General features: G+C 39.0%; 1 protein-coding gene across 18 annotated transcripts in view; it reads right to left on the reverse strand.

The window, feature by feature from the left end:
- nrxn1a (neurexin 1a) overlaps nt 1-27,287 on the reverse strand; it is a 1,799,241-nt gene that overhangs the window by 1,659,291 nt on the left and 112,663 nt on the right. For 15 of the 18 annotated variants that reach the window (XM_063055840.1, XM_063055847.1, XM_063055851.1 and 12 more), the window contains one exon: nt 3,632-3,715. The exons of the other annotated variants lie outside the window; for them this stretch is intronic. In XM_063055840.1, the coding sequence (XP_062911910.1) occupies nt 3,632-3,715 (84 nt within the window). The remainder of the gene's footprint in view (nt 1-3,631; nt 3,716-27,287) is intronic. 18 annotated transcript variants of the gene reach the window in all.

A 27,287-nucleotide genomic window follows, 5' to 3' on the forward strand; every position in this document is an offset into this window, starting at 1 on the left:
TCATTAAAAAGCCACTTGCCTCTTCAGTCTACTATTTTCTACAGATCAAACTTTAGAGCAATGCAATTACACCACTCAGGGAAACTTCTGTTTTTTTTTGTGTGTGTTAAAACCAATTTATGCATTTTCTGGAAGCTGTTGTCAGATTTTATTCTTTATGATGTTTAATATTGAACACTCTACATTAAAAACAACAAGCCAAGGTTTATAATTTGAGACATGAAACTATGATATTCTGGATGGGAATTTCTTGGGGTATTTCATACAGGGGGAACTAAATGGATAGACTTCTAGAATTATTCACTTCAATTCAATAAAATAATGAATGAAGGTAAATCATTTGATCCAAAGGGAAGGCATCTTAGCTTCAAGATCCACTAATGTAATTTCCTGTACACAGGTGCAAAGAATGAAATAATTGTTACTCCGGATCTGACGTAGCACAACATAAACAGAAAAGATAAAGAACATAATAATAATAACAAAACACAATAAATATACAAAATAGCTTCCTATGTAGATTGACTTTATGTCCATAAAGTGACACCAGGCTGTACATAAGGAGACTAACAGGAAATGATAAAAAAATTAATAAAAGAAGTAAATGAGAAAATTTCTGAAGCCTCAGCTACAATCTTCGAAGTCCGTAATCAGGGATGGCACTATGGACTGGAATAGTGAAATATTACAGCTTTGTTCAAAAAGGCTGTAAGAATAAATCCAGTTAGTTATTTTGTGTGAGTGGATCTGTTAAAGGCAAATCTTGTCCAACTGTTTGATAGTTTCTTGATCATAACGGAAGTGCAATTAATCTTCTGCAGATGGATTTCCGAAATGCTTTTGATAGCATGCCAATAATTGGCTTATCAACAACACTGAAGGCCAGATTGAGTAGGCGTTTGAACATTAGACTGCCAAGTACCAGGAGCTGGTAGAGCAGTGCCAGAGACAAGGGTGGAGGAAATGATGCAAACCTATAGAGATGGGTTGTACAGGTTTGCTGGCTGCTCACTGCGCAGAACCTACTCTCTCCCTGGCATTACGGGGGCTATACAGAAAAGAGCCATCAGGACCCTCACAGAGGTTGCTGAGCCTCCAGATGGCAATAGATCAAGAGGTGTGAGCTGTAGAACAATGCTACATAAGTCAGGGCCTGATCAAACCTGAATGAGCTGCCTGGGCATGAGTGCCTGATGTTGAAAAGCCCGAAATGCCCAATGACCCAGGTTATGTCACTGATGATGTGTCCAGCACATCTCAGGATGTATCTCAGCATCCAGGCCAAATAAAAGATACAACAGCAACATGGACAGAAAACTGTTTAACAGAAAACAGAGAATAGTAGATAAAGTTTGTTTATAGGACTTGAGGGAGATCTGCAACACTTTCCCCAGAGTAGAATTAGAATTACTGCTTGTTTTTCTTTTGCAATATAGCAACAATTTGACTTGTGTGTACAGGACTTTAATTCCAAATATGGATCACCAGTGAAGTGTAAAGAGGCTACTAATAGACTTCAAGGAGAATTAGATAAGCTGGTGGTATGGGTGGTAGGTAGTGAAATGAATTGAATAAGTTATGTGATGTTACATTTTTGACACAGGAGCAAGGAAGTCATGATGATTTTTTAAAATATAAAACACTGAAGTTCATTCAGATTTGAAATATTATGTCTATTTCATAGGGTTACAATTTCTGGAAGATGTAAAAATTTTGAATGGTTCCAGGAAAAATTTACAAAGTTGTTTTCCAGGGATAATAGGACTTTAGCTATGTTCTTCATGGAGGTTATGTGAAGATGTGATGTAAGTATTTAAAAACCAATAAGGAAGTAGATAGGGAGAAACTGTTCCCAACAGTAGAGAAACCAAGAAACAGGGGATAAAGAATCAAAACTGACATATTATTTTAAACTCCCAATGTGTGGTAAAAGTCAGGAATGCACTGTCAAGGACAGTATGTTCAAATTTTGGGTGAATTTTCTTGATGTAGACTGCAAGGTCTAGATGGCTGCCTTCTTCACTGCAACTATTCTGTGATTCTGGTAAACTCCAAGTTACTGTCCATGCACTACTGCAACAAATTATATTATAACAAAGTAATTGTTGAAACAAAACAATATAAAAGCATTTCTGATTGACTCTTGTCAAGTTTTAAAAGAATCCATATCATCTGAATTTAAAACAAATAATGAACCACAAACAGAAAGGAAAGATGCTACTTAAATGTCTCCAGGAAGGTCTCAGAAGGACACAATGGTTCCAACTGATTCATCCCAATGAAGACTGTACAGATGGTTAGCTCTGTAGGTTTGGTGATGTGTTAATTGATAAGGGTACCCATCTTCTTAAATAATTACATCAAATTCTATTTGATGTATTCACTTCCATAAGCAGGACACTAGTGGATAAGTAGATCATTCTACCCAATTCAATTAGTCTACCCAAGCCAATCTATCAAGCCAGTTTACTTCTCCTTAAACAATTCCAGAGTATTTAACTTAATATACTCTCTGAAGCATTTTGTCAAAAGAGTATTTATTCCACACAAAAAGCCACTTGATGGTAGGAGTACGAAAGCTTGATTCTGCAGCTGAATTAATGGTACTTCCCTGATTTCACTGCCCAGTGTGAAATCGTATTTCTGATTTAATTGTTTCTAAACTTGTTCCTAAATTGAAATGCCACCTCTTGGGTGTTTGATTTTTAAAATGAAATCCCAGTTCTTTTGTCAGAATTTTATCTTTATATTTGGGATCCACCACCTGTATTTTCACTATTATTCATCACCAGCTCTCATTTGACCAACACAGGTGACGCTACTTTCATTCTAGCCATTGTGATTTATTCAGCCAAGACATACATTTCTGTGCTGCTGTATTTGTCCCCACTGGTCCTCAGGATTTGATATTCTTTATAAGTTTGAAAAATTAGCATTGGCTTTCTAAAATCAAGTTAAGGGTTCTAAATGAGAAAACACAGTAGTTCAATCAGTATGCGTTAGGTAGCTGTTATACCCTATGGTATCACAATACCATGGCATTGTTGCCATTTTAGTCAGTACTTTTTGGCTTCTATGCTTCTGCTAATTTGAAGGCTTGCCAAATTCTCAAAATCTGAGCTAATGCAACTTGTGAAAATTTTAACTGCATATTTGTAACCCCAAGTACATACTGTAGTACAGGGTGTTTATTACAGCTGATACAGGACATCAATTCCATGAAGAAAAGGGACCAGTCCAGCAAAATCTTCTCCATGCTAACTAACGCTACTGGGCCTCTGGAATATATGCTTTAAATCATACCTTGCCTCTTTGAATGTATTCGCCCAAAGCTTTCACTTTTGTTCTGAGCCATAGAATCTAGCTCAATCCATGGTCATATGGTCTATGTCTAATTATGTGGCTATAGTCATTTATTATTATTTGATATTTTTGTAGCCCAATTTAGCATCCAGCCTTGGAATTGGGGTAAGATACGAGAAATATGTGCATTGTACAAATGAAAAGGTATACACTCAATTGTTTTGGAAGCTCAAGCTTGAAATAGACACCGAGTTTGAAGGATGTAATAATAAATCAAAGGCCTCTATTTCTCCTATGACCCTCAATAGCTGCTGATTGCTTCACTCACCTGGAGGATCTGACATCCTCCTGGTCTTTTCACCGTCCATAGCTCCATGAAGGGATTCACCAGAGCTGGATAAAGACAACTCACCTGCAAAGGCATGAAGGAAATTCTCCTATAAGTACTTTAGATCACAAAGTAAATTTTAAAAGTATAAGGAAAATAACACTTTCATGTTACTTTTACTGAAGATGGGGTTTGTTTTGAAATTTTAAGATAAAGCTATATTTCACACTCAACAGAACACTAGATTTTTGTGAACATACTTTCCTCCCCCGAGGACTTACAGAAACTGCTTTGTGCTCATGAAGTACAGCCACTTGAGCTTTGTGTTTTTGTTTCATTTTGTCATGCTTTTCTGGTGTGCTTTAGACCTGCACTTACTGCATTCCAGTTTTTCAACCCCCCCCCCCCCATTTAAAGCTGTTAATCCATTTTAAATATCCTTGCGACAAGCGTGGAATTCTGAAAAATCCATTGACTAAGTCAAGATCACAACCTGGACTTGGGTGTTGATTTTATACCCAAACAGGCAAATTTGTATTTCACTGGATAAAGTGGATCTATTTCCATAAAGCAAGTTGAATTTTAATCTTTATTACCCTTTCATCATCTTTGTTTCCCCAGTTTACCACCATAATAATTCAAGCATTACATTTGTTTATGTATTGTATCCCAATCTGAATTACTGAGTAACAGATTTCAGGAATTCTTTAGTTTTTAATTGGATATCTTGCCATCCAAAATTATTTAAGAAGAAACATTTCAGATATAGCCTTAAAATTTACTTCAGGTACAGTTTTAAATTGTTAATTAAATTATCCACCATCTAATCCATTATTTGGTCAATGTTGTGATATTCCTAATGCCATTCCTCTTATTTCCTAAATATTTTCTTAATAACTGTTTCTACATTGGAGACCATCAGAGTTTTCTCCCCTTATATCAGTTGAGCTTTAAGGAAGTGAATCTATCTGCTATTTTTGAAATGCTTCAGTATTTAAGATTCACTGTAATTTTGGAGAATGTGCCAATATGATATATGAAATTTGTACAACAAACTTCCCAGAAATTCTGAAGGCAGGGATAGAACGAGGGGCAAAAACACAGAACGAATAATCGAGAAATGATAAATAAATGATTATCTTTACTACCAACTTACTTACATATATACACTGAACTTACTATACACTGCCAACACCTTGGCTGATGACTGATCATTATTCATGAAGTATGAGCACTGTCTCTTAGTGATCCCATTTTACAGCTGTTTACTGGGTAGCAATTTATATTTCACCAGTTCCAAATGTTGCTTAATATCTCATAGGAAAAATGGATTGAACAAATTCAGTCATTATTATCTGATATCGCAAAGACTCACCAGAAAATGCCCATGCTATTCAAGTGTTGCTAGTATGCTTTAAGACATATTATCTGCATATCTTGCAAATAATGCAGCACATGCTAAAATATGTTCCGTTGCACATTTATTATCTCAGTGATCAAGTTTTAATGTACTATTGGGCATCAGTAACTTATTTACACCATCTCATTTCTTTTTAAAACATAACTTTTAGAAGAGAGTTATTATTGTATAATCATTTCTCTTCCAACGTTACCTAACTTGTTTGGCTACACAACAAGACGTTGAAAGATGTACATCCAACAGTTTCACAAGAAATTTACACGTGATTAAATACCATCTGTCTGGGAAGAGAGACAGTTAATCAATAACCAAATATGTAAAACTATATAATCATAATTAAAGCATTTCAAAAATATTTTTCACATTATTTTTCATTATACAATATCAGAACATAAGCTTACATCATATACGCTAACAATTAGCATGGAAAACAGCAATAATGCTGACTAATAATTTCTGATGCATTTTTAACGATCACAATATTATAGAACAGTACAGGCCCTTTGGCCCACAATGTTGTGCTAACCCTCAAACCCTGCCTCCCATATAAGCCCCCACCTTAAACTCCTCCATATACCTGTCAGTAGTCTCTTAAACTTCACCGGTGTATCTGCCTCCACCACTGACTCAGGCAGTGCATTCCAAACACCAACCACTCTTTGAGTAAAAAACCTGCTTCTAATATCCCCCTTGAACTTCCCACCCCTTACCTTAAAGCCATGTCCTCTTGTATTGAGCAGTGGTGCCCTGGGGAAGAGGCGCTGGCTATCCACTCTATCTATTCCTCTTATTATCTTGTACACCTCTATCATGTCTCCTCTCATCCTCCTTCTGTCCAAAGAGTAAAGCCCTAGCTCCCTTAATCTCTGATCATAATGCATACTCTCCAAACCAGGCAGCATCCTGGTAAATCTCCTCTGTACCCTTTCCAATGCTTCCACATCCTTCCTATAGTGAGGTGACCAGACAAAAGATTATAAGCAGACAAAAGATATCTTATGATAAAAAAACTTGTTATAGTCAGGAAATGGATACAAATCGAATCCCTCTACCAATTAAAGCGTCAATGAACTTTGAGTAGAGCTGGAAGATATAGTTCTTAATCAGAACTACAAAACACTAAGTATGATGTTTAATCTCCCAAATAACTGAAACTTTATTTCATACTATAAGACTCAATTATTTTACAACAATGCTATCTTAAAAAAAGATTAAGTAAGGCTGAACTGTCAGGTCAGGGATCAATGAAATAAAATGGTGTTTGCACTACAACGTGTAGCCCAAAGGTAGAAATGCAAGAGTAATCACGAGGAACTCTGCAGATGCTGGAAATTCAAGCAACACACACAAAATGCTGGTGGAATGCAGCAGGCCAGACAGCATCCATAGGAAGAAGTACTATCTTTTCTTTCAGTTAGTCCTGACGAAGGGTCTCAGCCCGAAACATCGACTGTGCTTCTTTCTATGGATGCTGTCTGGCCTGCTACGTTCCACCAGCATTTTGTATGTGTTGAATGCAAGAGCAATGTTTGTTTCCAATAGTGGCAACATAGTGCTTTGGAAATGTTGTACTTGTTTTAAGATATTGATATAACACATATTCGTTATTAACTAGAATTATGTTACGTATGATAATAGAAAAGGGCAAAAGAGCATGCTGTGCCTATCCCTAAAAATGTATGAATTACTTTGTATATACAATGAAAGACCGCCCATCTTAAAGCTCCCTTTGAAGCATTTTTCACGAATGACAGCTGCTCTCAAGAAAACTAAATTTACATGCACTCTAAACAAGCCATCTCCCAAGTACCTGGTGTAGGTCACAACTAAGAAGATCATTAAAAACAAATAAATGAATAGTTAGGAGGAAACGCAATAGTCAGGTTGCAGCAGACTCTTCAACACCTATTTTCTTTTCACAGATCCAATTTCCCATTTCCCGTTTGAAATGTTACTCAAGTCACTACTCAAGTACTAATTGTTGGGGCTCCGAATCTGGGTCTTGAGTTCTGATGTAAACTAGAATCCAAGTGTGAAAAACATAATTTTCTCTTAAGACACTAACGAGATATCCTAATTAAATTGGAAGGCAAAGGGGTTTAAAAGGTGTGCAATATGAAAGATGCAGCAAAGGAATACTGCACAGATTTTAATCATTCTCTAACTTTAGCTAAATAGAATGAAACCAATTTTAAAATTTGGCTAGTTTTTGAAAGAGCATATATATTTAACCAATGATACAGTACAATTGGAAAACTCTTTCAATACAGAAAAGTCCAAGAACTTGCCTCCCAGGCAGCAGCCTTCAACAGAAAAATGAAATACTGGCAAAGTGGGTGTCACTCACCTGTGAGGTGACAACAAAGAGATCAAACTGTTCAGTGTTAGAGCTGTTTGCAGTCCAGCATGAATGACATAAAAGTTCAAAGCTATTGCTACCTTCATAATTTTAGACAGAACAGTATGCTTTTTGACCTTTGGTTACAATTCCTATAAGGGGTGACACCAGTGACTGAAATACTGCCTATTGAATCATAGCTTTCTCACACACTATTCCTACAAAAAGCTGAAGTGAGTTAAAAACTGTTCCAAATGACCAGCATCCTTTAAACTTTCCTGATCTCTTTTGTCTTCTTTGACCCTTTGTGGGTTTTAGCTGGACTTGCTAGTGCTACAGATTTCCCTGAAATTTTCACATTTTTGTACTGTAGTGCTGAAGGCAGTGAAGTAAAATAAGGCAGTTGCAAGCAAAAGTCAGAATGCCAACAGCCCCCTAGTCTCAAAATCAGCAATAAAGTGCTCTGAAATTCCAACAGCTGACAAACACCTAGCGACTTACCTTTTCAAATGTGGTATCTCTACAAATACTGTTGCATTTTCCAAGTGTTCACATACTAATTTTCTGGATAGGCGTAAGAATAAGTCATTAAAAAAGTCACAAATTTCCAAAACAAGTTATGTGCAGAATCTGTATTTGCATATCACAGCAAGACCAGCTCTCAATCCTGGCACCAAGCAGCTTTCTCTTATTCATATCTTCAGTGACAAGGCAGCAGTCACTCTGTGCACAAATTCAACATCAAGGAATTTCTACCCTAAGAAATGAAACTCTCAGAACACACACTTGTTCACCACTGTATCACATACCATCCCTACTCCCTACACACATCACACCATAATTTCTGCCCCAACACTGGCACATCCCTGTTCCTCTTTCCACTTTGCATTGTCCTTGCCTCCTAACTAATCACACCCCTATTCTCTATCCCAATGTAACCTACTCACCCCCACCACACCACACAGGCTTTGTCCTCACCTACTCTCCTTCCCCATCATGTACTCACTCTCCAATGAAACTCATTCACATTCCCCTTCCTTCTCACCACTTCACCCACCACACCTCCCTGCACTGCTCCATAATACTCCTGCATATCATCTCACCACAATTTTTTTTTAAATTCTCCACAACCAAGTTACCCTGCCCCTCTTTCCATATGATCCTTTTGTCTCTCCCCACCCACCTGTTTTCTCCTTACTCCACACAACTACTCTCCCTCTCACCAGTGCTGGCACAACCACACTCTGCACTCCACAACAAACCTACTGTCAAGCATACTGCTTTATACATTACCTGCACAACTCAGAACAAACAGTCTACCCCCACAACTTGCTCTAAAATCCACTCATTATTCCTCCATTCCTACATTATTCACTCAATTACATCCTGATATGATGGAGTGGAAAGTGAGGATAGAATAGGATAGGGAGGAGTCACAACCCAAACAACTCCCTCCTACATACTAATACCCATTAACAACTATCCAGAACATTTCATCCCTGCTCTTCACCTCACCAAAACCTATCATTACCATCACAATCATCCCTGCTCACATTGCTATCCTTACTTAAGAGCTGTCTGGGTCACTTTAATGTCAATCTGGATTGATCTTCTTTGCTACAATGATGCCTATTCATTTGTTCTGGACCTTCCTTTTATTTTTCACCTTTTCCTTCATGTGTGCCCTCCAATCTTCTCTCATGCTTTCCCTTTTATCTCCATCCCTCCCATCTTCTTTTCTTACCATCCGTTTGTCTGCATTTATCTCTTTTCTCTTCCTGTATCTACTCAATTTCTCTTCTCTTCAATTCATTACATTTTTGCACTTCTGTTTTTCTCCCTCCCAAACTCTCCCCTGTTCTCCTTAGACTCTATTCTCCTTGTTAACAAACCAAAGTTATCAACTCTCCCCTTATAACTGCAACTCTCCATTCCAGACATCATCCTGGAGAATCTCCTCTGCACTCTCTCTATTGTCACCACACAGCCCTGTAATGTGTTGAGCAAACTACAGTCTTGATGAAGGATCTTGGTCCAAAATGTCAACTGTTTATTCCTCTCCATAAATGCTGTCAGACCTGCTTGAGTTCCTCTACCATTTTTTGTACACTGCTCTGGATTTCCAGCATCTGCAGAATCTCTTGTGTCTATGAGATTGGAATTATTTCCACCACTGGCGCTGCAGTGTGTATACCATCAATATCAGTGATTTCTACCCTGTGGGTTACTGAGTGACTCCTATAATAACCTATCAAAATAAGTAATTGAATATACAAGAAGCAAACTGTGTATATGACCCACTTTACACATTGGGATCTACACTGTAATGGATATATTGACAACCATTGCTCCACAAGGTATAGTCCACCATTTTGTCTCAGCTTCTTCGATACCACCCACTAAAGCTGTGATCCTTCTAACACTGCAGGCACATCTGGACATCATTACTTGCACATTTTCTTCCAGATAAAACTCCACCGTGTTATTATCCAAGCTCAAGATTCTAAAAGTGCCTAACTAGAATCACTTCCAATACAGAAAGCTGCAAAGATTCAATTCAGAAACTAAGTAAAACATTAGTTAGAGCATGCATTGAGTTTTGTGGGTAGTTTGGTCACTACATTACCGGACTATATACTAACAACAGAGAGAGTGCAGAAGAGATTTCACCAGGATGTTGCTTGGAATGGAGGGATGTAGTTTTAAGGAGAGATTAGATAAAATGCATTTGTTCTCGATGATATGTAGGAGGCACAGGGTTAATTTTGAAATTCATATGGATTGATAAGTCAGCTAGGTATAATAGTCAGAATTGTTGTCCCAGAGCAAGGTAATCTATAACAAGAGGGCACAGCTGAGAAAGGAAAATTTTAAAGGATATCTGAGGGGAAGGGTTTTCCACAGAGTGAGGTGCTGGAGACAGATACTATTACAATACTTATGAGGTGTTTAGAGAGTTCCTTGGTAGGAAGGAGTAGAGAATATTGGCTTAGCATTGGCAAACAATTAGCATATACTGTATAGGCATCATGGTTGGCATGGACAACGTGGGTCATAAGGGCCAGTTTTTGTGCTGCACGCTCCTCTGATGCAATGATTTAGTAGCAGCAGATTAGAAAATATAGAATTAACTTTTGGAATTAAAACGGTCGTTTTTCATCTGGAGCACACGACCAAATATTATCTAAACTACCTGGTGGTTTGTAATCAGGGTGATTTCTTCAAATGGTTTCTGTAAGGATCAAAATCATTTCTTCTAAGCCATGACATACAGTTGTCTGTTTTTTGTTGTTCCCTGTGAAGCTGAAGGATTTCTGTTGTTCTCACAGCTGCCATTTTTCTACAGCCTCCTCTTTACACTTGATGGTTATAGAGCAAGTCTCCATTGTCAAATCAGGTTGGAGGCTGCCTTTTGTTCTTTATCTGCCCACTGTGAAATGATGATTCATCTGTGTTTTCACTTCTGTGACTGTTCTGAAATCCTGTCCTTAATTAAACTCTCAGGCACCTGATTTTCTTGGAGTTAAATATTATTCAGTTTGTGTAATTTTGCATTGGTTTCTCATATCTACCTTTGTCAGAAATATGACAAGCGCAAATCAAATTTATTCCAATCTCCATTTACCTACCACACCACTGGGAATAGACATGTGTTCTGCTGTTACTCCCACTGCCCAAAACATCAATGAAAAATTCACAGATTTAACTAACTAAATGACAAAACAAGAATCTCGTCAAATCTCTGCCTCATCTCCTCAAAAAAATCAACTTATACCAATCCTGACTCGGAAGCATCAACTTCATTGGTTATTTATCATTCCTAACCTGGACTGCTAACACTGCAATTCAAAAGTTAAGTTCAGCTTTCTTAAATCGTTGTAGTAATAGTAGTATCCACCAATTCTGACAGCCAGCTAGTTAGAGGACACAACTCAGCATTTTGAGCGAAGGGCATGATATGCCTTGCTGTGAAATATGTCTCTCAGCATTTCCTAGAAATCTCTGCCAGAAGGATCACTGCAAAGTAATCTTAAACTTACTTTGAAGGTCAACTACTCCCAACTATAAAATGGCATGCCTAATGCTTATCAGAAGACATGAGATAATTATTGTCTTGGAATCATATTTCAGGACTGGTATGAGGCTTGATCTTCAAAGATTTGGAAAATTATATGTGACAGCGGTGGGTACCATATTTGTATGAAAATGAAAGAGCTATTCGTCGTCTGAAAAGGACTCGTTCTCACTTTACTAAACTATTGCCAATCCTGCTTCTAATTCTTTTTCAATCTGTGTGTTTCTCATTCAATAGCACATAATCTTCAGCTCTTTTGTAGACTACCTCCATTCAATTTCATGTGTCTGTCTTAATGTCTCTATTTCCCACTAAATGTGATTTTCCTCCAAGAAGCCATTGCTCATTAATCTTTAGGCAGCATTCACTGCCAATGATATTAATCTGTTAATGCTCCTAGATTGCACCCAGCTAAGATACTCTAGTTCAGGAGGCCCTTTAACCACCATAGGATGATTTTCTTATACATTGCTAATGCTGCAATCCTGTTTGTAATCCTGCTCTCAATCCCTTTACTCTCTGTCACTTTTTCTATTCTGGCATCTTCCTTCCTCTGTCCCCTACTTGCCTAACCAATGGGTTGATCTGAGTCCTGATGAAGGGTCTTGGCCCAAAATATCGACAGTTTGTTCCTTTCTATAGATGCTGTCCAAGCTGCTGAGTTCTGCCAGCATTTGTGCATATTGCTAAGGATTTCCAGCATCTGCAGAATCTATTGTTTCACCAAAACAATGGCTATTTTTCTTTCCTCTCCATTCCTCTGGTCTTCTGATCAGTCCTGATGGAATGGCTGAGCAGATTCGATAGGGTGAATGGCGTAATTCTTCTCCTTTGTCCTATGATCTTACTACTTTCACACTGGTCACACATATAATTTTGCTTGAGCAAAAAGAGATTCTCCTTTACAATATTCTTCTTTATCTTCTTTCTTATAACTTCAATACAGGTAACTGAATCTATCATCCATCTGTATTACTTACTAACCTCTTGCAATCGTCTGCATTCATGTACTTCTATTTCAGTATAAGTACATGTTTTGTTTTTAATTTATTGTTTAAAAATATCCAAATACATTCAATGCACTACCCATCTTTATTCATGTCTATCAATGAACCCACAAAGGCAATAGAAGCTGCACTATTACTAACTGTACCTTCAAGAAACATATGTTCACCAGTAAGTTATTCACTGATGTCAAGTTGGATTTTGTATGAACCACTCTGCTCACAGTCTCATCAGAATGCCGGTCCGAACATGGACCCAAGAGCTAAATTTGAAGAGGCTAGATGAAAGGAACCATTGACTTCAAGACATCATTTGATTAAGTGTGGCATCAAGTCATCCTAATAAAACTGAAGTTGGTGGACATTAATACGAGAACACCCCAATGGCTGAAGTCAGGAAGTTTGTTCAGGTTGTTACCACTCCAGCCTCAGGACAACACTGCAGGAACTCCTCAGTGCAGTATCATAGATCCAATCATTTTCAGCTGCTTCATCAATAATTTCTAGTTCATAACATCAGAACTGAATGTATTCTCTGATAAATATACATTTAGTCGATTACATTCACAATTCATCAGCAAACAAAATAGTTCATGTTTGCTTGCAGCAAGACCTAAACAACAGTCCGACAAGTGATGATAAATGACAAGTAATATTTTTTACAGCATAGATCCCATCATGAGCAAGAGACAGTCCAACCACCTATTCTTGACATTTAATTGCATTACCATCATCACATCCCTTACCATCAATTTTATGGGTCATCAGAATTAGTCTCATAAATACCATGGAACATTATGGTTGCACATGCATGTCAGAGGCTCACTCAGTAGCCTGTGGCAAGCGAGTTATCTCCTGATTTCCCCAAAACCTTTCCACCAACCACATGACACATCAGCAGTGGAACCGAATACTTTAACTACTCTGGATAAATGCAACACTCCCAAGTTCATACACATCCTAGAGACACAGTCTGATTGGCTAGCACTATCAATCACCCCAAACATCCATTCCCTCCATTAATGGTACGCACCGTGGCTACTAAGTGCAATGTGTCTGCTTGCTTGGGATACTTAACATTGCCATATCTACCAAGAAGGACTAGGGAAGCAGGTATGTGGGAACACCACCACCTGCATGTATTCCTCCAAGCCACACACCATCCTGACTTGTCAATTTCTCAGTAGTACTAAATTGCTAAATTCTGGAACTCTTCACCCAACAGCATCCTGAGAACACCTTCATGAGAAGGAATGTAACAGATTAAAGTACCTCACCATCACCTTCTCAAGAACAATTACGGTTTATTGCTGTGTGCACTGGTGATGCCCAGATCCCAAAAATGAAATACAGAAATCCTTTTATGAAGTTACCCAGCTTTTCTTTTAAACTACAGTCTTCATACATTAATGCATTTCATAATTAGCTTCCTCAACACTAAGGAACCTTTACCTTTTTACTTACTCAGTGGCGTAACTGATGGCATTGCAAGAGTGGTTTTTCTCACTGACTGTGGATAATGACAGAATTAGTTCAATAAGATGGACCAAATTACATATCAAAAACCCAAACTTACCCAAAAGGGCCTCAGTAATTTCTGAATATATAACTGGAGCGTAGGAATAACTAAAACAGTGCTCTTATTCAATTTCCATAACCGTAATAGATTACAATATTGAATAGTATATAAATTATGGTATCTGAACCCCAAAATAAGATTAGCATCTTACAAATATTCCATATTCAATGATATAAATGTTAATATTTCATTACACAATATAAATATCGCATTCTCAACTATACTTATAATAAAAAAATCTAATACATGAACTCTGTGTCTCATTAACATGATAAAACAAGGTTAAACAAATTGGTTGTGTTCATCCAATGGTGACTAAATTATAATATTTATGACAGAAAGGATTTGACAAAGTGGATCCAGGGAAAATTGTTTCCTATGGTGAAATATTTTTATATTATGTACATTAAAGCTCAGAAAATTGTGTTTAAAAGGAAAGAAAGCTAATGCTAATGGAACTGGAGACTAAATAATAAGACAAGCTTGATGAAATGTATAGTATAATGAGTTTAAGATGCAGTTAGATGGTTTATGCAAGGAATGCGAGAAATGATGGGAAAGAGCTTGAATGAGCTATAGATTATTAAGTTTAACAAGCTCTCTCCATAGTTTTATGTTGCCTCTTGCCTTGAAAAATCAAAAACAATGAAATTAATAGTAAATAACATCTATGGAAAAAGGTACCGTTGACATTTCAGGCTGAGACCCCTCAGCAGGACTGGCCAGCATTCTGTGTGTTTTGCTTGGACTTCCAGCATCTGCAGATTTTCTCTTGTTAGTAAATGACATCTGTCCATATTGAGCCAGGTAATCAGTGATACTATGTATGAATGTGAAAGTAATGTGATGATTTATTTGATATCACTGGTGGTGAAAATGGAGAATAGATAATAATCAGGAATATATTATCATTTTTAAAATGCACTGGAGATAATTTATGATTTAATCCATTAAACAACTTTGAGGTAATTCTAACTAGAGAAAAAAAAATCAAACTAAAGAGTAGTTATTAAAAAAAAACAAACATTCCTGAAACAAAAACATTAAGTATGTTCTTGGAAATTCATCACATTTTTTGTCAATCCCAATTCACTCAGCCACCCCTTTTACTGCCTCTTACAGCTTTTTCTACATTTTTCATTTTTATCTCTTAATTCTCCTTTCAAGATTGTTTCCTCTTCTCCATGAACGCCTCTCGGATTCCCATCTTGTTTAATTCCCTTTCAAAAATGTTTCTCACTATGGCACTTCTTCTCATTCTCTCTTTTATCTTGAGTTATCAGCACTTGATACATGAGGCACAGTTCTGATTCTAACCCTCTAGTAACTCAAAGGGAACCGTGGAAATTATTGGAAGTCCCTAATCACATTCCACTAAAGACAACAACGTAGCATGATGATCTTAATATCGGCTCTGCACTTCCAGGGCTTTGGTTTAAATCCAGACAGACTGGGTGAACTTTCGGATGAAACATCAATGATCTGAAATATTAATTAAGTTTCTCTTCACATATGCTCTCTCACCTGAGTATTTCCAGCACTCTCTGTACATATCTATGGTCTAGTTGGCATGAGATGAAAACCCTAAACTGTTCTTAATTCAGCACTTATGGACAATCGCAACTGCAACTGAAAAGAAATCGAACAAAAAGTCTTACACTAATGTAGTATGAGCTGCTCTGTCCAATCTAACAGCAGACACTGAAGCGATAGCTTGTGATATCTTACCTTAGTGTGTCTGATGATGGGACAGACTGCTTAAAATAGTCTGTTATATTTTTCAACAGATTAATTGACCATTTTAAGAAAAAAAATCTACAAAACATATGGAGATAAATTCTTTACTTCGACAGAGGTTGGAATATCTACCATATCAGGAGTTGGAACTTCATCCACCATGACTCGAATTGTGCAATACCTGCGCAATTCTTCACTTATTTGTATCTCTATCTCAATCCCATCCAAAAGCGAGGTAGATTCCCCCCCTCCCAACCCTCATATTTCCCTTGTGAAGTTGGAAATGGGTCATCTTTTGCCAGTTCTCAATGTCTTTTTTGTGGCAGTAACCAGATATCATCTGTGAAACCAATACTCCATCCCACCCCACAGCAATGAGAGAAACGAGAGTTGTGAGATGTATAATGAGCTGTGATCTGGACAGGAGCAGAAGCATCTGAAGGGAGAAAGGCGGACTGGACAGCAAGATCAGATTGTGGGCTTAACACACAGTCTGTCCAAATCACATACCATCTTGAACTAACAAACTTACCACTAATCCTTCATGGCAACTGGGTATAAAGACTGGAACTTTTAACCTGTCCATTTTGCATGGACAGACTGCGGCAATACAAAAAAATCTCACCTTAGTCTCAAGGAAAATCAGAATCAAAGTGATTAGAACCAATTTTGATACGGTGTGGAACGATTTTATTGGCCTGAACACATGAAGCTTTTTTTTAAATATGTCACCAGTCACGAGACGTTTCTCTCCTTTAAGTGTTGCATTCTGAGCATCCATTAAATGATTTATGCTCAAAATCATCCTTGCAACTAAACATTACCCCACAATGTAATCCCATTTCAATGAAGATCTTCTTAGAAAGTTTTACAAAGGACATAACCCCTTCTCACAGTCTATATTGCCTCATTCAAAATAAATAATATCACATACTTTATAGAACAGCACATCCAGGGAAGGAAGTCCTTAGCAGTGTATTAGGCATGTCCCTGAAAAAGCTTCTCAATTACATTCTTTCAAATAACAATTCAATTAGATTTAAATGCTACAATTCTGCTCTCTCAATTACACTACTAGTTCTAACTTTTCTCCCCTCTAGAGTTAGTAACACTCTCAGGCATACTCCAGTTAAATTTATCTTTATCCTTCTTAAATGTGAATACTTGAATATTGAGCTGGAATTTACTGGGAGATGGTGAAACGACTGCAGATCTGCAGCACATGCCGTGGGCATTTATCACCTTCAGTCCAATCTAAACTTAGTGATAGGAAGGTCAGGACTTTTACGCAGTTCCTCTGAGACCTACTGCAGGAGAGTTAAGCATGTTCTCTTGAATGGAGGGGAATGTGTAGATAGGAAAACACAAGTAAAATGCAATTTAATATTTTAGTTAAGATCAGTTTTATTTAATTATTTAATCTGTAATGAAGGATGCAATGTGAAAATATTTTAAATACATATTAGGACCGGGCAAAGTTAAAATGAATGTATAGAAGGAAAAACATGTTCGACTCATCTGCTGGTTGAGCCTTTTTGTGGATGAAATAACATATTCACAGGGAAAATACTCAATGCTTAATTGGGGCAGGCTGTCAACGGATCTAGCAACTCAGTACTGGGCATCCATTAGGTATTGTGGGACATCAGCAGCAGCAGACCTGTATTCAACCACCCATCTACAACCTCATCCCCACCTCTGTCATCATGATCATGCCAGGAGGTGAACCTTGGTTCAATGTAGAATGCAGGCAGCAGAATGGGATACAGCAAATGATTACAAAAGAGATTCTGCATTTCTACAAAGGTTTCTGAGTTCTGATGAAGGGTTTCAGCCCAAAACGTCAACTGTTTATTCCTTTCTATGGATGCTGCCTGATGTGCTGAGTTCCTCCAGCATTGTATACTTGTTATATTAGAGACAACAAACTGACTTAGGATGATAACTGGTCACCAAACAGAAAACCAAGAGCAGGAATAAATGGATTGTTGTGATTTGTGGGACACTGCAGGGACAAGAGCTTGGAACTGAACATTTTACAATCAATATCAGTGACTTGGCTGAAGGGATAAAATATATTCCCAAATTTGCAGAAAAATACTAAACAACTGGAAAGAGCATAATGAATGGGTTGGAAAATGGGAAATTAAACTATAAATGGAAAAAAAATATTATTATACGCTTCAATTTACATAACTGAAAAGAGTACTTAGCTAGCAGGCCAAAACAGCAAGTGATTAAGAGGAATTAGGATTGGATTATTATTGTCACATGTACCAGGATACACTGAAAAGTTTGTCCTGCATTCTGTTCATGCAGATCAAATGATTAAACGGTGCTTTAAGGTAGTACAAAGTAAAATATCAGAATGCAGAACAAAATGCAACAGCTACATACAGAGAAAGTCCAACAGGTAGATAACAAGGTGGAAGAACATAATGACATAGATTGTGAGGTCGGGAGTCCATCTAACCTCACTAGGGAAGCATTCATTAAACATAACAGAGGGTAGAAGCTGCCCTTGAAGCTTGTGGTAGATGCTTTCAGCCTTTTTATCTTCAGCCCGATGGGAGAGAGGAGAGGTGTGAATGTCCGAGGTGAGTGAGGGCCAGTGGGCTTTATTGAGGCAGCAAGAAGTATAGAGAGAATTCATGGAGGGGATGCTAGTTTCCACAATACACTGAGCTATGTCCACAACTCTCTGAAGTCTCACGTGTTAAGGGTGGAGCACTTGCCATACCAAGTTTTCTATGGCGTTGCACTTGCCATACCAAGTTTTTTATATGATGTTTTCTATGGTACATTGATCAAAATTGTTATGGGTAGGTGGTGACATGCTGAATTTCTTTAGCCTTCTGAGAAAGTAGAGGCATTGATGAGGTTCCTTAGCCTTGGCATCTACATGGTTGGACCTGGGCAGGTGATATACACTCCTAGAAACTTGAACTCTTAACCTTTTCAATCTCAGCACCATTGATACAGAAAGGAGCATGTGCAACACCCCCCTTTCTGAGGTTAATGACCAGCACTTTAGTTTGCTGACATCAAGAGAAATTTTGTTCTCATTGTACTATGTTACTATGCTGTCTCCTTTCCATACTCTCACTCAACAATATTTGAGACCTTCTATGGAGGTATCATCTGCAAACAGGGAGATGAATGTAGAGCAGAATCTGACCATGCAGTCATCAATGTACAGAGACTAGAGTAGGAGGCTGAGGATGCAACTTTTTGGAGCACCAGTGTTGAGAATCATTGCAGCAAATACCTTGCCGCCTGTCCTTACTGCGGTCTACTGGTCAGGAAGTCAAGGGGTCCAATTGTAGAGTTGTTGACTCCCAGGTCTTGGAAGTTTGCTGTTGAGTCTGCTTGGAATTATACTACTGAGGCAGGGCTGTAGTAATAAACAGCAGTTTAATGTATGTCTTTACTGTACAGATGCTCCAGAGATGAGTGTAAGCCAGGGAGATAGTGTTCATTGTAGACTAGTTTCAGTGATAGGCAAATTGCATTGGGTTGAGCTTCTCTGGAAGGCTGAAGTCATGACCAGCCTCTCAGTATTTCATGACACTAGATGTCAGAGCCTCTGGATGGTAGTCGTTAAGCAACATCACTTAATGTTTTTAGGTATTGGGCTGATAGTGGTCCTCTGAAAGAAGGTGGGAACCTCAGAGGCAGATTAAGAACCCCTGGCAGCTAATCTGTACAAGATTTAAGGACATAGCCAGGTACATCATCCAGGCCAGATACTTTCCACAGCTTCACTCTCCAGAAAGCTGATCTTAAGTTCACAGCAGTGACCATGGGTTTGGGTGTATTGGATGTTGTATGAAATGAACATAGATTAGATTAAATCTTTCAGAAAGAGATATGCTGTCATCAACTATACTACCTGAATTTGTTTTGTAGCTTGTTACGGCATGAAAGCCCTGTCAGAAGTGACAGCTTGCGTGGGACTCAATCTCGGATAGGTATTGTTCCCTAGCATCCCTAATATCTTCATACAAGTCATATCATGATTTCTTGTAAAGGTCAGGGTCACCTGATTTGCATGTCCAGAACATCAGTGGGAACACATAAAAGTTGCTGGTGAACGCAGTAGGCCAAGCAGCATCGCTAGGAAGAGGTACAGTCGACGTTTCAGGCTGAGACCCTTCGTCAGGACTAACTGAACGAAAAGCTAGTAAGAGATTTGAAAGTGGGAGGGGGAAGGGGAGATCTGAAATGATAGAAGACAGGAGGGGGTGGGATGGAACCGAGAGCTGGACAGTTGATTGGCAAAAGGCATATGAGAGGATCATCAGACAGGAGGCCTAGGGAGAAAGAAAAGGGGGGGGAACCAAAGGATGGGCAAGGGGTATAGTGAGAGGGACAGAGGGAGAAAAAGGAGAGAGAGAAAAATAATGTGTGTATATAAATAAATAATGGATGGTGTACGAGGGGGAGGTAGGGCATTAGCGGAAGTTAGAGAAGTCAATGTTCATGCCATCAGGTTGGAGGCTACTCAGACGGAATATAAGGTGTTGTTCCTTCAACCTGAGTGTGGCTTCATCTTTACAGTAGAGGAGGCCATGGATAGACATATCAGAATGGGAATGGGACGTGGAATTAAAATGTGTGGCCACTGGGAGATCCTGCTTTCTCTGGCGGACAGAGCATAGGTGTTCAGCGAAACGATCTCCCAGTCTGCATCGGGTCTCGCCAATATACAGAAGGCCACATCGGGTAGGGAGTTTATTTCCAGCATCAACCATGGTTTCCGGTTTGGGAAAACCTGATTTTCCTCTTTGGTACAGAGTCATCACCATACTTGCTGATAAAGTCCATGATGATGGTGACCTCCTCATTTAAGCTGGTAGCTGAGTCTTTGAACACGGACCAGTCGACCAACTCAAAGCAGTTCACCTGTTTCTTTGAATCAGCAACATTTTATGGTTTTTGGTACTGGCAAACACTATACTGTAGTGTTTTATTTAAATATATATTTAAGAGGCTTGATTACAGGAGTAAGGAAGTCTTACTGCAATTGTATAGGACAACTCACCTTGAACAACATGGACAGTATTGGTTTTTCATCTAAGAAAATGTTCTCAGCTCACAGGCAAAGTGATTTGAATATACATTGAACTGGTTCCAGGAATGACAGCACAGCTGCGTGCAGTAAGGTCAGGTAGATGGACATATTCTCTACAGTTCAGCAAAATGAGTGGAGATCTCATCAAAATATACAAATTTCTTTCAGGAAACACATTTCCCATGACTAAAGAGTCTAGGAAATTGGTACACAATTTTCGACAAAGTGTAGCTTTTTATGACTAAAACAGGAAGAAACCTCTTCACTCAGAAGATGCCAAAGGATTTAAGAAGCTCAAACTGTTACTGTATATTCATTCAAAATACAGATCAATAGATTTCTGCACATTAAGGGAACCAAAGTAATGGAGACAGTGCTGGAAATTAACAGAGTAGATTGGCCATTTTCTTAATGAATGGTGGAGCAGGCTTGAAGGGCTGCATGGCACACTCCTCCTCTTTCTCTTATTCTTAATTATTTTAAAATGGTTAAGTGATTCCATTTTTGATTTTCTATTCTTTTAAATCTTCGATGTAAGCTTGAGAAACAGTATCTCATCTGTTGATCAGGTAATCTACAGCCCTCAGAACTCAACACTGAATGGTCAATAATCTGTAAAGTTAACTCATTTTTTTTCCCACTCCACAAATGTTGCCCACCTGATGAGAATTTCACACATTTGCTTTAATTTCAGGTTTCCAGCATTGTTTTGTACTTCTCTCGTCATTGATCTGCTTTTATTTACAACTCTCCCACACAGACCACAGGTGATTCAGACGCCTTTCCTTCAGAACAATGCCACTACCAATTATGTCATTCCATCATTCTTGTCTCTATGCTGTCTTTTCTGTTCTCTCAATACCTACCCTTTCTCTTATGTCTCCACTTCTAATGATACAAAATATTAATTCTGTTTCTCTAGAGATATAGCCTGATCTTCTAAGTATCTCCAACATTTACGTTTTAATTTCAGATTTGTAGCATCTCAATTTTCCCTGCTTTTAAACTCCATCCCATTGATAATCAAGCCCATCAATCTATTAACTACTATTCCACGCACAGTGACGACCAAGGTCCCTCTGCACCACAGTATTCTGCAAATTTGTTCTATTTAAATAATAATCTATTTTTTAAAAATCCTTCCTACCAAGTCACATCTCCATACATTATAATCTGCCAAAGTTCTACCCACCCAATACCCAATCAAACTATACCTGTAATTGAGTAGACTTTGTATTGGCCTCACAACTTACAGTACATGATCAACAACCATTGTATCATCAACAAAATGTGGTGGTTACCATCTTCTGTCTTGAGGGACAATGGGACATCATCACCACAAGCCTAGATGGAAGGTGTGGAGATCCTGAGATGCCCAGTCATGAAGATACCTCTCTCGGCCTCACCAGTTTAGTCCAAAGAAAAGCTTATGAAGCAATACATTTGGTACCAGCTTGGCTGTAGGAGCTGCCAGAAGGATGTTCAATGACATCCAGCCACCTTGGGGGCTCCACTCCGGATTTGCTGTCTGAGTTTACTCTTGTAGCCTTTGTCTCTCCTGAGACTATCCACAAGGTAGTGGGGTTATTCACCCATACATGGGGATCTGGTAGACGAGTACCAGGCAAGCTGGTAGGCCTGTGTGCAGCAGCCAGACCTCCTCCCTGCCCTCTGTAGCTCAGCTGGTGACACATCAATAAATACCCTTCATCGAAATCAGTATTATAGATTGTAAATAGTTGAGATCTCAGCAGTTACCCTGGGATACTCTACTGATTCGAGTCTGCCAATCTGAAAACAGCTCACTGATGCTGATTCCGTTAATCTGTTAATTCTTTTTGCATACCCATCTATTACCCCTCATGCCACTAGCTCATGCCTTTTTTATAGTCAATGACTGAAAGCCCCTTTAAAATCCAAGCATACTACAGCCAGTAGTCCCATTTATTCACCCCATTTCACATGCTCAATGAAGGCAAATAAATCTATCAAATACAAATCAATTTTCATAAAAACAACTTGATATTTGATTATATAATATTCTCAAAATATCTTCCATTGCTTCCTCAATGACATATTCTGGCATTTTCTGAATGATAAGTATAGCACTCAATGTTAGTTCCCTGCTTACAGCTGGAGAGGTTGGAGTTGTAGCTGAACTGAAATAGAACTAACATCCTCGCAGGAAGAGTTGCTCACACACTTGAGAAAGTTTAAAACTAAATTAGCAAGGGACAAGGTACAGAGGAAGCATGAGGTGGTAATGCATTCAAATAATGGAGGAAATCTACATCAATCTGTTAGCAAAGCAAACATAGCTGTGTCAGGCACAGGGGAGGAATGAAAGGCCATAAAGCAAGGATTTAGAATAGTAAGATATGTGACCAGCCTGCAGGAATGTGATGTTGCTGTTATCAAAAGTCATGGCTGAAAGAAGGGCATGTCTCACAACTCAGCATTCCAAAGGGTGGAAGGAAATGAGTATAGCTTCAATTATACCAGTGCCCAAGACTGAGGCTATCACCCAGTGGCACTTCCATCCACACTGATGAAGTGCTTCAGAGGCTGGTGTTGAAGCATATCAGCTCCTTTCCGAGTGGTGACTTGGATCAACTCCAATTTTCCTACTGAAGCAACAAGTTTACAGCAAATTCCATCTCATTGTTTCTCCACACAACCATGGAAAACCTGGACAGCAACGATGCATACATCAGAATGTTCTTTATCAATAACAGCTCAGTATTTAATATAGTCAATAGACAATAGGTGCAGGAGTAGGCCATTCGGCCCTTCGAGCCAGCACCACCATTCACTGTGATCATGGCTGATCATCCACAATCAGTACCCCGTTCCTGCCTTCTCCCCATATCCCTTGACTCCACTATCTTTAAGAGCGCTATCTAACTCTTTCTTGAAAGCATCCAGAAAATTGGTCTCCACTGTCTTCTGAGGCAGAGCATTTCACAGATCCACAGCTCTCCCGGTGAAGAAGTTTTTCCTCAACTCCATTCTAAATAGCCTACCCCTTATTCTTAAACTGTGGCCTCTGGTTCTGGACTCCCCCAACATCGGGGAACATGTTTCCTGCCTCTAGTGTGTCCAATCCCTTAATAATCTTATATATTTCAATTAGATCCCCTCTCATCCTTCTAAATTCCAGTGTATACAAACCCAGTCGCTCCAATCTTTCAAGATATGTCAGTCCCACCATCCCGGGAATTAACCTTGTGAACCTATGCTGCACTCCCTCAATAGCAAGAATGTCCTTCCTCAAATTTGGAGACCAAAACTGCCCACAATATTCCAGGTGTGGTCACACCAGGGCCCTGTACAACTGCAGAAGGACCTCTTTGCTCCTATACTCAACTCCCCTTGTTATGAAGGCCAACATTCCATTAGCTTTCTTCACCGCCTGCTGTACCTCCAAGCTTACTTTCAGTGACTGATGAACAAGGACATCTAGATCTCGTTGTACTTCCCCTTTTCCTAACTTGACACCATTCAGATAGTAATCTGCCTTCCTGTTCTTGCCAAAGTAGATAACCTCACATTTATCCACATTAAACTGCATCTGCCCACTCACCCAACCTGTCCAAGTCACCCTGCATTCTCATAACATCCTCCTTACATTTCACACTGCCACCCAGCTTTGTGTCATCTGCAAATTTGCTGATGTTACTTTTAATCCCTTCACCTAAATCATTAATGTATATTGTAAATAGCTGCAGTCCCAGCACCAAGCCTTGCAGTACCCCAGTAGTCACTGCCCGACATTCTGAAAGGGACCCATTAATCCCTAATCTTTGTTTCCTGTCTGCCAACCAATTTTCTATCCATGTCAGTACCCTACCCCTAATACCATGTGCTCCAATTTTGCCTACTAATCTCCTATGTGGGACCTTATCAAAGGCTTTCTGAAAGTCTAGGTATACTACATCCACTGGCTCTCCCTTGTCCATTTTCATAGTTGCATCCTCAAAAAATTTCAGAAGATTAGTCAAGCATGATTTCCCCTTTGTAAATTCATGCTGACTCGGACCGATCCTGTTACTGCTATCCAAATGTGCCGCTATTTCATCTTTTCTAATTGACTCCAGCATCTTCCCCACCACTAATATCAGGGTAACTGGTTTATAATTCCCTGTTTTCTCTCTCCCTCCTTTCTTAAAAAGTGGGATAACATTAGCTACCCTCCAATCCACAGGGACTGATCCTGAATTTATAGAACATTGGAAAATGATTACCAATGCGTCCACAATTTCCAGAGCCACCTCAAGTACCCTGGGATGCAGACCATCAGGCCATGGGGATTTATCAGCCTTCAGTCCCATCAGTCTATCCAACACCATTTTCTGCTTAATGTGAATTTCCTTCAGTTCCTCCATTACCTTAGGTACTCTGGCCACTATTACATCTGGTAGATTGTTTGTGTCTTCCCTAGTGAAGACAGATCCAAAGTACCTGTTCAACTTGTCTGCCATTTGTTTGTTCCCCAAAATAAATTCACCCATGATACCATAATCCCCTCAAAACTAATCAGTAAACTCCAAGACCTGGGCCTCAATATCCCCTTGTGCAATTGGATCCTGGATTTCCTCACCTTCAGACTCCAGTCAGTTCAGATCGGCAAAACAACTCCTCCACGATCTCCATCAGCACAGGAGCACCACAGGGATGTGTATTTAACCCCCTGCTCTACTCACTATACACTTATGACTGTGTGGCTAAGTATAGGTCCAACACCACATACAAGTTTGCTGAATATATCACTGTTGTGGGCTGTATCAAAGGTGCTGATGAATCAGCATACAAGAGGGAGATTGAAAACTTAGCTGAGTGGTGTAATAACAACAACCTCTCACACAATATCAATAAGACCAAGGAAATGATAGTGGGGACAAAAGTCCATGAGACAATACTCATTGGAGGATCAGAGGTGAAGTGGGTAAGTAACTTTAAATTCCTCAGTGTCACTATCTCAGAGAATCTGTCCTGGACCCATCCTATCAATATAATTGCAAAAAGAGCATGACAGAGACTCTACCTCCTCAGGAATCTGCAGAGATCTGGCATGTCATCAGAAACCTTTGCAAACTTCTGAAGATATGTGCTGTGGAAAGTGTGCTGACTGGATGCATTACAGCTCGGTATTGAATACCAATGCCTTTGAGCAGAAAATCCTACAAAAGGTGGTAGATTTGACCCAGTACATCACAGGTAAAGCCCTCCCAACCACTGAGCGCATCTACAGGAAACACTGCCGTAGAAAAGCAGCATCCATCATCAAAGATCCTCACCACCCAGGCCATGCTCTCTTCACACTGCTGCCATCAGGTAGAAGGTACAAGTGCCTCAGGACTTGCCTCATCTGGTACAAGAACAGTTACTGTCCCTCAACCACTTGAACAAAAGGGGATAACTACACTCATTCTAGTTCTGGTGTTCCCACAACCGATGGTCTCACTTTAAGAACTCTTTATCCTGTTATTTCATGTTATCATTATTTAATGCTATTTATTTATATTTGCATTTGCACAGTTTGTTATTATTGATCCTGTTTACTGTTACTGTTCTATAGATTTGCTAGGTATGCGCACAGGAAAAAGAATCTCAGTGATGTATATGCTGACATATGTACTCTGATAAATGTTATTCTGAACAAGATGACACTGCAACATTTCAGCAGTGAAGAGACAGGATATCACTCTTCAAGTGAGGTTATATGCGTAGAACTCAACAAAAAGGGTCAATTACTTTGCTGGGACTGTACGGAAGGTCGAGCAATTAATTGGTGAAATATTGGGAAAACTCATAGAAAGATGGAGAGTAGTAAGGTTATAATAGTGAGGTATTTCAAATTCCACAATATTAACTAGGAGTGCTTAGTGTGAAAGCATCAGAGGTTTTGAAGCACATTCCAAACTTTTTGAGCCAACATGCAGATAGCCCAAAATGAGGAAGCACAGTACTGGACATAACCTTAGGGAGTGTAATACAGCAAGTGTTTGGAGTATCAATGGGAGGGCATTTTGCAGATTGTGAGTATAATTCTATCAGCTTCAGAATAGTATGGAAATTGATAAGGGATGGTCTGGATCTTAAAAGTCCAGTTTGGGGAGGGGGGGGAGAAATTGCAATATTATGAAACAGGAACTTGCAAAAGCAGACTGTGACATTCACAGTCAATCGGTGACAAGCATTTAAATGGAAGTAACTGGAATTCAGCACCAATGTGTTCCGATAAGAGTAAATCCAAATTACTGTAAGCTTAGGGAACCCTGGATATCAAGGAATATCAAGGCCAGGCAAAAAAAAATCAAACAGAACAGGGAACCGAAAACAGAGGCCATTCAGGAGTATAGAAAGTGTAGAAGAAAACTTAAGAGAGCACAAAGGCAAAGAGAAGATGTAAATTATAATTGGAAGGCA

This window comes from Mobula hypostoma, chromosome 8 (genome assembly GCF_963921235.1).
Source record: "Mobula hypostoma chromosome 8, sMobHyp1.1, whole genome shotgun sequence".
Lineage (NCBI taxonomy): Eukaryota > Metazoa > Chordata > Chondrichthyes > Myliobatiformes > Myliobatidae > Mobula > Mobula hypostoma.